This window comes from Urtica dioica, chromosome 7, assembly GCF_054948205.1.
Source record: "Urtica dioica subsp. dioica isolate 48M chromosome 7, U.dioica_male_clone48M_v1_H2, whole genome shotgun sequence".
Lineage (NCBI taxonomy): Eukaryota > Viridiplantae > Streptophyta > Magnoliopsida > Rosales > Urticaceae > Urtica > Urtica dioica.
This window is the reverse complement of record NC_142762.1, coordinates 41,801,042-41,816,046: the sequence shown is the minus strand read 5'-3', so window position 1 is coordinate 41,816,046 and position 15,005 is coordinate 41,801,042. Positions and strand designations below refer to the sequence as shown.

The window sequence follows — 15,005 nt, the reverse complement described above, 5'->3', positions numbered from 1 at the left end:
GTCTTTCAACAAATCCAAGAACCAGAAAGAAGGTTAGGGCATGCGTTTCCTTCTGGTGTTTTTCTCGGAAGATTCGAATTCGACCGCCATTAACATCGACAACAACATTCTTCTCTCACAGCTCATTTCTCCGCCGCACTAATTCGAGCCCTTTTCTCACCAAAGACCGGTCAACGATCTCAATCTACGCTTTGCTCGTCTTCGTCACGCTCACTCTCTCCACCTTCGAGCCCAACTCTCGCACCCAAGCCCCGATCGGATTTGCCTCCCGAAGATTCCTGGCCAAGGTTCGGAGCCCTAAAATGTGGAGGCGAAGCAACACTCTCAGCCACAGCTTGAAGAGCGAGTCTCGCTCTTGGTCTTAGAGAGCTCTGCAGGGTTTGGGGACTCTTTACCGACGAGGAACCAAGTCTGTCTCGGATCTCGTTATTGCTCACGTGGCCGAGGAAACGAAAGAAGACGAGCTCAGGCTCTTCCTGAGAGCCCTCCACAGGTCGGGTCTCACCGCGAAATCCGACGTCGTTTTGCTCTTCCCTTCGCCGTTTCACCAGTCAAAGTTCGTCATCTTGAGTGGGAGAGAAAGATCTGGAGAACTTTGGGTCAAATTGCGGTTGATACCAAAAGAGCTGCTTCGTGGGCCTTTGTTGCACTTCCCAAAATCAAGTTTGAGTTGTCACCATTCCGGATCTTCAACTTAATGACAATCCCCGTTCTATCAATTCTCATAGTTGGTGTTTGGTTGCGGGTGATTGGATGCCAAGAAAGCTATGTTCTGCAATTCTGTTCTTCTTAGCGCACTCAAAGTGTTCGACAAAATGCCTCTGAGAATTTTTTTTTCTCAAAACGAGATCGGTTCTTCACAAAGTCAATTCATTTCTTCATTCATGCGATCGAGGTTTTCTCCGAGTTGTCTTCTCCGATATCAAGTTCAATCCAAGATGAACTTTCGAGAAAGTTCATCTTGCGGGGGTGTATTAGAGATCAAATATGTTTGTAGTGTCGTTTATGTCTGTTAAACGACAAGTTCAACAAGTTGTTTTTCTTTTATTTCTTTCATTGTATTTTCCTTTATTTCTTTAATGTCTCATGGCTATATAAAGCCTTATATACTTGTACCTTTTTCATTAGATTGGAATAAACATTTTCACTCTCAATCATTCAAGATGAGAGTCAGTTTCTCCCCAATTCTCAAATCCAATTTCTATCTATCCTAATATAGAAATGTAATACTTATCGTTGTTATTCAACTAAAATAGAAACCAAATTACCAATTCCAACTATAGATAATGATCAGAGACTGAAATTGTAAGAGAATAAAAAAAAGTAATTAAGGACGGTTTGAACTAAAACTAAATATTAAAGACTAAACAAGCAACATTTAAAAGGTTAAAGATATTGGGAGCAATTAATTTATATATATATATATATATATATATTTATATAACATACATACATGTTAATGTATTTTGTAGATCTAATGAACCTATTGTCTCTTACATCCCTTTCATTTCTTACACATTGACCAAATAATTTTCCTTCCCAAGCTCTTGATTCCAAACAAGACCATTAGATTGGCTGTCACAATCATTCAAGAGGATTTTCTTGCTCATGGGTCCACTTTTTTTTTTTTTTGACCATATGGGTTATGTGTGGCTAAGATATATATTTCTATAATTTATATTAAAATGAAAAACATCAGTCAGTCGTATAAGATCTGAATATATATGTATATAGCGACACTTTGCCAATCAAATATCCCCATTTTTATTAAACCACGATCAACTTGCTTAGACCTGCTAACACTAACAATAATATTCGTCACATTACCTATATATATATATATAATATTCAACGATGGGCCGACATGAATTCTCCAATTAATTATTTAATTTTATTATTTTTGAATCGCCAATCTCTAGATAAAAAATATATTATCAAATGAGGTATAGTTTTTGTTTTGTGGTGTTATTTGGATCTTAGCCTGACGAGTGCAAATGCAAATTTATGGCTGAAGAGAAGAGACAATGCAATTAATTTAAATTAATAGCTTTTTCTGAGGTGGAAATGAACCCACATTAATGTATATAGTTGAAGAAGCTTTTATTTGGCCACTTTTATTACTATCATATCTTAATATAGTTAGATCACCATTATTTCTATGGATTCATATCTAAGAACATTGGTCTTATATTGAGTTTGTGAGTACTAATCAAAGCAACAATCAATATTGTTGAGTGTCACTTTTATTTCTTGTTCTCTTTTTTCTTCCCTTTGCTTATCCTAAAATTTAAGATGTAATTGACTGGTAGATGACTAACGATTTATTTTATTTTAACTGCAGTATGGGGCTCTGTTTTTTAATATATTTGTGTATTAATTAGTAGTAATGCACGACGTTGTAAAATATGGTACCACTACCACTTAATCACTGTAAGTGTAAAACAATAGATATGTAATTTGTTAAAAGAAATAATAATAATAAAAAAAAAAATTTGAGTGCTCGTACAGATATGACACATGAGTAGTGCTTCTAATTAATAAGTTTTGGATTTGAGCAAAATAAAAATTAATAAGTTTTGGAATATATGCAACACTAAATCAAAACGCAAATGCCACCATGTGACAATGATATCAGCCATAATGTCATATGAGTCATGACGGTTAAAATTAATTATACGATATAGATAGAAAATAAACAGACTGGCCCAAATTATTAATAACGAAAAACAATTTGAAAGTGAAGCCAAAATTTTTGAGCGATTTAAAATTTAAAACTAGTTTAAGAAAAAAAAAAACAAGAAAGCATCAATCCCAAAGTAAATTAGTTTCTATTTATTTATTTATTTTTTCAACGAAGTAATTTAGTTAATTTTTTTATTTTTATTTTTTATAAATAACAAGACAAATATCACTACTGAGTACCGATTCTATCTCTTATGTCCTTGTGTCAAATCAAACGGTAACTACTCATTTATTTATCTAGTAAATATGTCTCTATGTATTATTCATGTCATGATCATCAATTCGATAAAAAAAAATGTCATGATCATCAAATTGAATACAATAAATATGAATAGGTGTTATGAATTATACATTAACTGCGGGTTTTCTGAAATGAATACGTAATATATATGTACAAAATATGTTAGAAGCTAATTACAAAAATGGTCAAGAGTTTGCTGATTAAATACCTAACTAATTAATAATTTTGTATTTAGTTATCTTTTAGTGCACAAATATATGTGTTTCATTTCTCTCTTTATAAATTTAATCTAAATCTTAAAAAATGGCAAAAAATTTGAGTCACTCTCTACCAAAAAAAAATTGTTTAGGAATTTTTTTATGAGTCAATATCAAATACTTTCGAATCGGTTAACGGTGTTTTTCGATCTTGAGAGCTTAAGTGGAGATTGTTCTTTTACGAGTATTTGAGTGAGTGATTTCTTTATTTCTATTAATTAAATACGAGTCCCATATAAATGATGTATAATCTTTTTTATGAACGTAAATTTGATGTAGATTAGGCTCCAAATAATGTAGTATGCAACATGCGATAGACAAACTTGAGCAGCTTGTACGTGTGTCATGACTCATGAGAAGACTAATAAGTCATAACATTTTTTTTAAGGAGCATTATATCTTAATTGTGACTTAAACTTACGACATCGAACTGCAATATTTGAGTTTTACTTTGATTAATTGAATTTAACAAATTTAGATATCCAATGAAATTAATTGTAATTGAAAGAAAAAGAATTTATGCTGTATAAACTATAAACTCTTAATCTAACAGAAAAAGCTAAAGAAATGTTGAAATGAAAAAGGAAAAAGAAGGAAACAAGTCACAAATGTAGTAGTAAAAAAAAAAAAAAAAAAAAAAAACTTCCAACTCATGAAAGGCAAAGGAAAAGACTGAGACACAGTTCACTATCTCTCTCTCTCTCATCAATCTCTCTCACATTTCTCTCTCGTTGTCTTTGGTACATCTTCTGTTTCTGCCGCCATTGTCGAAGCTCGCAATTGCTTAGTTTTCACTTTGCCAATTTTCGAGGTTTATTTTTTTTGTGTTGAAAGTTAATTATTAATCAATTCGGTTTAGTGACTCTTTTTTCGACATTTTTGAGGAAAAGGACGTTTCTATTACCCTAAATATCTGCGACGATGCTCTGATCTGATCTTCGTACCTTTCATTTATTAAAGTGATTATAGTTTAATTTTACCTTTTTGTTCTGGCTGGTAAGTGAGAGCATAATCAGCTCAGTAATCTGTATCATGATTTGTCGTCGTTCGTTCTTTCTTCTTAATCACGCTCGTGAAAGATCTGGTCATAGTTGCTTGGCTTGAACATTGCTCGGATTCGTGTTTCCGTGCAGAGTTTAGGATTTACTGGATAGCTGAGAGTGAGTCACTTTTTGGTCGATGATTGGATCCGGATTCGGTGAAGCTGAGAGGCGACGATGATTCTTCGGCGAAATTTTTAAGTAGGGGAGCTCTTTGGCATTTGCATTTCCGGTGAGGTAATTTCCCTTTACTGTCACGATCCTGTTCGATATTTTATTTTTGGGTGGTTTAATTTTTAAATATCATAAAGAGAGAGTCAGTGAGATACGATTTTGTGATATTGTGATCGTGAATTGCCACTTATAGGATGGAATATAAAAAAAATGAGTATGGTGATTTTGCATACAAATATCAATATGATTTGATAGAGATTTTTGTTTGTTTGTGCTAATTATTTTAATCTATATGAATTAATTTCAGGACCAAGGAGGAATCAGAGTTGGGCATAGTGCCAATGTCGAAATCCATCTCCCCGAACAGACGAGAGACTATCTCGTCATCCTCTACTTTTCCACCTGGGTTCGTAATTTTCTTTTTATTTTCCGGTCCTGTGTGCTTTCGTTCGATCTTGACATAGGAGATGAACTTTACTAGGGAAGTTGGAATTTAGGCAAATTTGTTCTTTGCTATATATTCAATTGCTATCAGTGAGAGATAGAGAGATTGCAGCATAGCATTATATAGATTCAAAATTATAAATTTTTATTGTAAAATTATCGAGTGACATATTTGCAATTGTTCGATGAAATATAGCAGGGATGTCAGCAAGTTTATTTTTTTCTTCTTCTTCTTATTGTATATTGTTTGGGTAGTTTTTTTTTTCTTTTCCAGAATGCAAAATTATGGTTTTACTGATGAATTTTGCTGGGTATTAAAAAACAGGGATTCAAATGGAAATTCAGCAACCGATGATACAGAATCGACAATGGCCATGGTTGCTCAATATGTTGAGCAATTACATGGAAACGTATCTTCTCCGCACGAGAAAGAACTCGTCACAAAACGAGTTTTGGATATTGCTAAGGCAAGAAAGGACGCGAGGATGCTCATTGGTTCTCATTCCCAGGCGATGCCTCTGTTCATAAGCGTTCTCAGGAGTGGTACCCCTGCTGCTAAAGTTAATGTCGCTGTCACTCTCGGTGTTTTGTGCAAAGATGATGACTTGCGTCTGAAGGTACTCTTAGGCGGGTGTATTCCTCCTCTACTATCGCTTCTAAAGTCTCCATTGATCGAGGCCCGTAAAGCTGCAGCGGAGGCTATTTATGAAGTATCTTCTGGCGGACTCTCCGATGACCATGTCGGTATGAAGATTTTTGTGACCGAGGGAGTGGTACCGACCTTGTGGGATCAACTTAATCCAAAGAATAACCAGGATAAGGTGGTGGAGGGGTTCGTAACCGGGGCTCTGCGAAATCTTTGTGGTGACAAGGATGGATATTGGAAGGCGACTCTCGAGGCTGGAGGAGTGGATATAATCGTGAGCATACTGTCTTCTGATAATGCTACTGCGCAGTCTAATGCAGCTTCTCTCTTGGCTCGTCTAATGCTGGCTTTCGGTGATAGCATCCCCAAAGTCATAGATTCTGGTGCAGTCGGAGTATTGCTTCAGCTTGTTTCACGCGAAAATGATACTTCCGTGCGAGCAAGTGCTGCAGATGCACTAGAGGCACTTTCCTCAAAGTCAACCCTGGCCAAGAAGGCAGTTGTGGACACAAATGGCATTCCGATTCTTATTGGAGCTATAGTTGCTCCGTCGAAGGAGTGTATGAATGGGGGATGTGGTCAGGCACTCCAGGAGCACGCTACTCGAGCCTTAGCCAATATTTGTGGTGGAATGGCTTCGTTGGTTTTATATCTTGGGGAACTCTCACGATCCCCTTTTCTTACTGCTCCTGTATCTGATATCATCGGAGCTCTAGCCTACACTTTGATGGTTTTTGAGCCGAAATCCGGTGCTGAAGAGGAGTCCTTTGATGCAAGAGAGGTAGAAGATATTCTAGTCAAACTACTCAAGCCCAGTGATAATAAGTTAGTTCAAGACCGCGTGCTTGAGGCGATGTCTAGTTTATACGGGAATGCCCATCTCTCAAGATGGCTCAATCACGCAGAGGCGAAAAAGGTTCTAATTGGACTTGCAACAATGGCTACTACGGATGCACAAGAGTACTTGATTCCATATCTGACATGCCTGTGTTGTGATGATGTTGGAATCTGGGAGGCGATAAGCAAGAGAGAAGGAATTCAGTTACTCATATCGTTGTTGGGGTTATCAGGTGAGCAACATCAAGAATACGCTGCCCAGTTGCTGGCAATCTTAACTGACCAGGTTGACGACAGCAAGTGGGCTATTACTGCTGCTGGTGGAATTCCACCACTGGTCCAATTACTAGAGACGGGCTCTCAAAAGGCAAAGGAAGAAGCGGCGCATGTTTTGTGGAATTTATGCTGCCACAGCGAAGATATCCGCGCTTGTGTGGAAAGCGCTGGCGCAATTCCTGCATTTCTATGGCTCTTGAAGAGTGGTGGGCTGAGAGGGCAAGAGGCCTCAGCAATGGCGCTTACTAAGCTTGTCCGGACAGCGGAGTCAGCCACCATCAACCAGCTGCTAGCTTTACTCCTTGGCGATTCTCCGAGCTCGAAGGCCCATATAATCAAAGTTCTGGGTCACGTTCTCACAATGGCGTCACGAAAGGATCTCGTCCAGAAGGGTTCTGCGCCTAATAAAGGCTTGCGGTCTCTTGTCCAGGTTCTTAATTCGTCAAATGAAGAAACCCAGGAGTACGCAGCTTCCGTCCTTGCCGATTTGTTCTGCACAAGACCAGATATTTGCGATAGCCTTGCGACTGATGAGATCGTGCATCCTTGCATGAAGCTACTGACAAGCAAGATCCAAGTGGTCGCTACGCAATCTGCTCGAGCATTAGGTGCTTTGTCCCGTCCCACAAAGACGAAAACCACCAACAAGATGTGTTACATCGCAGAGGGCGATGTCAAGCCTCTAATAAATCTGGCCAAGACCTCCTCCATCGACGCAGCTGAAACTGCAGTTGCTGCATTGGCCAATCTTCTATCTGATCAGAATATCGCTGCAGAAGCCTTGTCAGAGGACGTGGTCTCTGCACTTACACGAGTCTTGGTGGATGGAACTTCAGAAGGTAAGAAGAACGCATCGTGCGCACTTCATCAATTACTGAATCATTTTCCCGTTGGCGATGTTCTGCCGGGAAATTCCCAGTGCCGTTTTGCTGTCCTCGCTATCGTTAATTCGTTAGATTCAATGGACATGGAAGGTACTGATGTTGCAGATGCCTTAGAAGTGGTGTCACTTTTGGCTAGGACCAAACAGGGTGTGAATGTTGCATACCCTGCTTGCTCTGCTCTAGCTGAAATTCCCTCGGGCTTAGAGCCGCTAGTGCGCTGCCTGGCTGAGGGATCACCTTCATTGCAAGACAAGGCAATTAAAATTCTTTCGAGACTTTGTGGTGATCAACCAGTTGTGCTTGGCGATCTGCTGATTGCAAGATCGCGTTCCCTTAGTTCACTCGCTAATAGAGTAATGAACTCATCTAGTTTAGAGGTGAGAGTTGGAGGAGCTGCGTTACTCATTTGTGTCGTGAAAGAGCACAAGCAACAGTCCATGGAAGCACTTGATGTTTCTGGGTATTTAAAACCGCTTGTGTGTTCTTTAGTGGAGATGATGAAGAAAAGTTCTAGCTGCTCTTTGGAAATTGAAGTCAGGACTCCTAAAGGCTTTATGGAAAGAACAACATTCCAGGAAGGAGATGATTTTGATGTTCCAGATCCGGCCATTGTACTGGGAAGTACAGTTTCTTTGTGGTTGCTTTCTTTAATAGCTACATTTGACGCGAAGAATAGAGTTATGATATCAGAAGCTGGTGGACTTGAGGTTCTTTCTGATAAGCTTGCTAGTTACTCTTCCAACCCACAGGTATAAAATTAATTTTAATCTTTATTTAGCTACTTGATTGCTCTATATGATGGATATAGATATCTGGGTTTACATCATCTGACCAGCCCATTAGTTTCTGAATGCGCAGAGAGAAGTATACAAAAGAACAAGACTTTCTATGGAACATGCTACTGTGGTCATTAAAGACAACCCATGAAGTAGAAAACTATTTTTTTTTTTGGGTAATTAAGCTAAATAGCCTCCTGAAAATAGGAAATTTATTTTTAGCCAACGTTTCGTTAATAAGTGGTAAATAGCCAGGGGGATTTATTTACAGCTAATATAGGACGAGACTACCCTTATATTTTCCCGCCCATTAACCTCAGGAAATTTAATATCATTAAACGCAATAACTGCCGTGTAATTATAACCACAGATCACGTAATCTTCTCTCTCATAGAAACAGAAATTTCAAACACGAAATCCCACTCCTTCTCCTTCTTCTCTTCTGCGCGCGGCCACCAGCACCAGCCCGAGCCCGAGCTTCTCTTCCTCGCGCGCGTCATCCCGCTGAGACCGAGCGTCGCCGTCTTCTCCTTCTCTTCTGCGCGCGGCCACCAGCACCAGCCCGAGTCCGAGCTTCTCTTCATCGCGCGCGCCATCCAGCTGAGACCGAGCGCCGCCGTCTTCTTCTCCTCCTTCTCTTCTGCGCGCGGCCACCAGCACCAGCCCAAGGCCGAGCTTTTCTTCCTCGTATTCACCATCCCGCCGACGAAGAGACACCGGAGAAGAGACCATCCCGAGGCCGAGCTTTTCTTCCTCGTATTCGTTGATTTTGAGTTTAGGCCGAGTGGTGAATACGAAGCTTATTTACAGGCTTATTTACAATATATATATTGTAAATACGAAGGTTATTAACGAAATATTCACTGTAAATACTAAACTTATTTACAGTATTTTCGTGTAAACAAAATTAGAAACTAATAACCTAAAAATATGCGCTCATAATAACTACCTGCACAATTTCAAAATTAAAATTTTGAATTTTGATTTTCAAAATTCTCGGCTTAATTGAATATTGTTTAATTAAAACTTGCCGAAAATTAAACTTGCCGGAATTGTTTTCAAATTTCAAACAAAAAAACTGCCTAATACGAAACTGATTTACAGTATATTCATTGTAAATACGAAACTTATTTACAGGTTATTCGTGTAAACTAATAACACGAAGTTCAACAAATATCAACTATTAATATTTTCAATAAATATAATTATTATTAACAGATTTCCAGTGAATAATTTGTAACAAAATTAGAAACTAATAACCTAAAAATATGCGCTCATAATAACTACCTGCACGAAAATTAAACTTGCCGGAATTGTTTTCAAATTTCAAACAAAAAAACTGCCTAAAAAATAAGTTACTAAATCGGTCAAGCAAGGGCAAATCAGTAAAAAAATCCTTCTTAAATGAACCGTCACGTAAGCGTCTAGGCTATTTACGGATTATTAACAAAACGTTGGCCAATTTTAAATTGCAACACTTTTCGTGGCTTAAGCGGCCAATTTTTTGTTTTTTTTTTCTAGCAGTACATCAAGTTAAAAGTAGCATTACAAAAAAAATTTAGCTAACATTTTCACGACCTCACTTTAGAGGTGGTGCGGAATTATCAGTACACCAAATTAGGAAGCCCAAATGCAGCTCTACAATAGATTCCAGCTATTGGCTTTCTTAAAAACAAAATTCTAGCTCATAACAATTCAACCCTTGTACTAGACAAAAAAAATTTAAACCTGTATTTCTTGATGTCCACTGCATTCTTAGTATAAAAAAAGGTGCCTCTACTTCATCCGGAAGTCTATTTCAAGAAATATTTGCAAAGTCTTAGTTCTATCTCAAGAATTTTCGGTTCAAGTCAGAGATCTTTCTCGTCATACATCCATTCTATTACTTCAATTTTAGCTTCTGAATATTTGGGAGAAGTTGTATATTGACACTGATGTTTTTAGGGTGTAAAAAGTATGTTTCTTTTTTTGGTTAATTTATAAAAATAGCGTTTAGCTTCCAGTGATTACATATTTCTCTGCAAAACCAGCTTGGTGTATGAATTTTTCTTGAGCCTTGTAGTATTTTCTTTTGACAGGCAGAATACGAAGATACAGAAGGCATATGGATAAGTGCGCTTCTTCTGGCTGTTTTGTTTCAAGAGGAAAATGTTGTTTCATCTCCTACAACAATGCGCATTATACCTTTGCTTGCTCTTTTGTTGAGATCTGAGGAGATGATAGACAGATTCTTTGCTGCCCAGTCTATGGCTAGTCTTGTTAGTAATGGTAGTAAAGGAATCAGTCTGACCATTGCAAATTCTGGTGCTGTTTCTGGCTTAATAACCTTAATTGGTTATATAGAATCTGATATGCCGAATCTTGTTGCTTTATCAGAAGAGTTTTCTCTGGTAAGAAATCCTGATCAACTTGTTCTTGAGCACCTTTTTGATATTGAAGATATAAGATTTGGGTCCACGACGCGTAAATCCATACCTCTTTTAGTAGATCTCTTGAGACCGATACCTGATAGGTCTGCTGCTCCTCCTATTGCTGTCAAACTTTTGACTCGTATTGCTGATGGAAGCGATGCAAACAAATTACTCATGGCTGAAGCTGGAGCTCTCGATGCTCTGACTAAATATCTATCTCTAAGTCCTCAAGATTCGACAGAGGTCAGCATATCCGAATTGTTGAGAATATTATTCAGCCATCCTGATCTGGTCAGGAACGAAGCATCAGTTAGTTCTTTAAATCAATTGATAGCTGTTCTGCGTTTGGGTTCAAGAAGTGCCAGATTCAGTGCTGCCAGGGCTCTACATGAGCTTTTTGAGGCCGAGAACATCAGAGACTCTGAATTAGCATGGCAAGCGGTCCAACCATTCATTGATATGCTCAATGCAGCTTCTGAGAGTGAGCAAGAGGCTGCTCTTGTCGGACTGATTAAGCTGACCTCGGGAAGTTCTTCAAAAGCGTCACTTTTGGCTGACATCGAAGCCAACCCACTCGAGAGCCTGTATAAGATACTGTGCTCTGCATCATCCTTGGAATTGAAGAGAAATGCTGCACAGTTCTGTTTTATCCTGTTAAACAACAGCAAAGTCAGATCGAATCCCATCATCTCTGAGTTCATAGAGCCCTTCATATCATTGATGCAAGCTAATACAATTACGGCTATCGAGGCCGGAGTTTGTGCTTTCGAGAAATTGTTGGACGACGAACCACTGGTGGAGCTAGCATCGGCATTTGATGTAGTGGACCTTCTTGTCGGCTTAGTTTCTGGCACAAACTATCAACTGATCGAGGCTAGTGTTTGCTCTCTCATTAAGTTGGGGAAAGACCGGACCCCATGCAAATTGGATATGGTCAATGCTGGTATCATCGATAAGTGTCTTGAGCTACTACCTTCAGTGCCCATTTCAGTATGCTCCTCTATAGCGGAACTTTTCCGTATTTTGACAAATAGTAGTGCGATTGCCAGAAGTTCAGCTGCTGCAAATATAGTTGAACCCCTTTTCCTGGTTTTGCTTCGGTCCGATTTCAGTTTGTGGGGACAGCACAGCGCATTGCAGGCACTTGTAAATATACTGGAGAAGCCACAAAGCCTTGCAACTTTAAAGCTCACTCCCAGCCAAGTCATCGAACCCCTAATTTCGTTTCTGGAATCGCCGTCCCAAGCCATCCAACAGCTCGGTACCGAGTTACTTTCTCACCTTCTCGCACAGGAACATTTTCAGCAAGATATTACAACAAAGAACGCCGTGGTGCCTCTGGTTCAGCTAGCTGGGATCGGAATATTAAGTTTACAACAAACTGCGATTAAGGCGTTGGAAAAAATCTCCAAGAGCTGGCCAAAGGCAGTCGCTGATGCCGGAGGTATTTTTGAGCTCGCAAAGGTGATCATTCAGGACGACCCACAGCCACCCCATGAACTCTGGGAATCGGCAGCGTTGGTTCTCTCCACCGTTTTACGCTTCAACGCCGAGTACTATTTCAAAGTTCCCGTGGTTGTTCTTGTGAAAATGTTGCACTCAACGCTCGAGAGCACCATCACCGTGGCTCTCAACGCCTTGATCGTTCACGAAAGAAGTGACGCCTTGAGCGCCATTCAAATGACTGAAGCCGGAGCAATTGACGCCCTGCTGGACCTTTTGAGATCTCATCAGTGCGAAGAGCCATCAGGACGGTTGCTCGAGGGACTGTTCAATAACGTGAGAATCCGAGAGATGAAGGTTTCTAAGTATGCAATTGCACCGTTGTCCCAGTATTTGCTGGATCCGCAAACCAGATCGCAATCTGGTAAGCTTCTTGCAGCTTTAGCCCTCGGAGACCTGTCCCAGCACGAGGTGCTCGCCAGAGCTAGCGATTCGGTTTCAGCTTGTCGTGCGTTGATAGGTTTGCTTGAAGATCAGCCAACGGAGGATATGAAAATGGTGGCAATTTGCGCGCTGCAGAATTTTGTGATGCGCAGTAGAACTAACAGGAGAGCTGTTGCAGAAGCAGGTGGCATTCTGATCATTCAGGAGTTGCTACTGTCACCCAATCCGGAAGTGTCCGCACAAGCAGCGTTGCTTATCAAATTTTTATTCTCTAATCACACCCTCCAAGAATACGTGTCGAATGAGCTGATCAGATCTTTGACAGGTAATTGCCAAAAAAACACTTTATTGGCTACAATGATGTGTACCCAAGTGATAACTCATTCATTAATTTCTTTTAAACCTCTTTATTGTATATTACCCAATCATGTTAAGTAGCTTCCATTACAGTAATCTTGTTTATAATTTTTTTTTTACAAGGAATGAGAAATGTTTTACTATGCAACAACTTTATCATCTTTATCTCTCTCTCTCTCTCTCTCTTTTCTTTTTTTTTTTAAATGAAGAAACTGATTCTAGTGTGGTCTAATATATGCAGCTGCGCTAGAAAGAGAGTTGTGGTCCTCGGCAACTATCAATGAAGAGGTCTTGAGAACCTTGAACGTTATATTTGCCAACTTCCCTAAGCTACACATCTCCGAGGCGGCTACTCTATGCATTCCCAATCTGATAGGAGTTTTGAAATCTGGCACCGAAGCAGCTCAGGAATCTGTGTTGGACACCCTGTGCTTGCTGAAACAATCTTGGGCAACCATGCCGATAGATGTAGCGAAATCTCAGTCCATGATAGCTGCGGAAGCCATTCCCACCCTCCAGTTGCTCATGAAGACTTGCCCTCCAAGCTTCCATGATAGAGCGGACAGCTTGTTGCATTGCTTGCCGGGTTGCTTGACTGTTACAATCCGGCGCGGGAGCAACCTGAAGCAGGCAATGGGAAGCACAAATGCTTTTTGTAGACTGACAATAGGCAACGGGCCTGCTCGACAAACCAAGGTAATACATTTATTACGAGAAGTTTGATAAAATGCACACAATGGGAATGGTTGGTAGTAGGAATAGTTCATAGTTGTGGCGCCGAAAAAAATTACTAATATATTGGAAGAGAAATGATGATGAAACAGTAATATGTATGGACGTACTGAATGCGCAACACTTGAATCTTGCAGAAATTTTGACCCTGAAGAAACACATAAAAGTTCTCTTCACATTGAATTCCCTTGTATAGCTGGACTGAATTTTGCAGTATTTACAATGACTTGTGATACCACACACTGTTGCGTTGTTATAACATTGGTGTTAACCTTATCAGGTAGTGAACCACAGTACATCTCCAGAATGGGAAGAAGGCTTTACGTGGGCGTTTGATGTACCTCCAAAGGGACAAAAGCTCCACATCGTTTGCAAAAGCAAAAACACTTTCGGAAAGGTAAATAATCCCCGTCTCATCTTATGTGTTGGATTGGAAACGTAGCATTATTTTCTGTCAGTTTCTTCCTTCAATTTACACTACGTGTTCTTGAAATTCGCTCTCCATCATCTTGACAACCGACCTTCCGACAGAATACTTTGGGAAAAGTGACCATCCAAATCGATAAAGTCGTCTCGGAAGGAGTGTATAGTGGGCTGTTTAGCCTTAACCATGATGCCAACAAAGATGGGTCCTCTCGCACTTTAGAAATCGAGATCATATGGTCCAACAGAATATCAGATGAAGAAGGTACGTGAAATATCACGGGAAACCCATGTCAGGAATCCAGTAAAAGCCGGGGTAGCAAACATGCCCACAGGGCACTACTGGTGATATTTATCGAAACTGAGCCAATGAATTTGGTAAGCGTTGTAGTTACGGGGGTCGTCTAAGTATCAGTTTTGTAAGCCCCAACGGCGAAGCCGCTTGAGTTGCAAGTGTAAATTATGTTCCATCAACTTGGAGTGAGATAAAGGAGAAAAAAAGAACCGAAAAGCATCATTGACAGGGATTTCCAAAGATAATAGGAAGTTTGTTTGTATATGTAAAGTCTCTGTAGATGGTAGCTTCTCAGAGAAACCAGGAAGCGAAGAAGCATAACACATCCTGGGGAGGGAAGTAATTTATTTTTTCTACATTAAGTTATGCCCTGTTTTTTTAATGCCGTAAATAGGGCTGTAAATGTATGTTTCTTTTGGAATAGAATCATCTGCAACGGCAATTGGCTCGTATGGAAATTATTCCTTTATCTCCCCGCTATTTTACTTGGCAGTTTCCCATTTGAGTACCGTGACAGCATGCTAAACAAGAGGTTCAATCATTTTGTTTTCACAAAGAAATCGATGGCTTTTATTTTTTGTTC

The 15,005-nt window shown here is 39.6% G+C and overlaps 1 protein-coding gene across 2 annotated transcripts; it reads left to right on the top strand.

The window, feature by feature from the left end:
• Positions 1-3,818: 3,818 nt before the first annotated feature.
• LOC149391698 (CELLULOSE SYNTHASE INTERACTIVE 3) lies at positions 3,819-14,902 on the top strand. 2 transcript variants are annotated; one of them, XM_089621266.1, is made up of 8 exons: positions 3,819-4,051; positions 4,374-4,512; positions 4,762-4,860; positions 5,224-8,290; positions 10,396-12,940; positions 13,214-13,668; positions 13,985-14,101; positions 14,236-14,902. In XM_089621266.1, exons 3-8 carry the CDS (start codon positions 4,796-4,798, stop codon positions 14,398-14,400), a joined length of 6,414 nt encoding a protein of 2,137 aa, XP_089477392.1. In that variant the 5' UTR covers positions 3,819-4,051; positions 4,374-4,512; positions 4,762-4,795; the 3' UTR covers positions 14,401-14,902. The 2 variants fall into 2 exon arrangements, with proteins under 2 accessions (XP_089477392.1, XP_089477391.1); XM_089621265.1 differs by having other exon boundaries at positions 4,374-4,517.
• Positions 14,903-15,005: the final 103 nt, after the last annotated feature.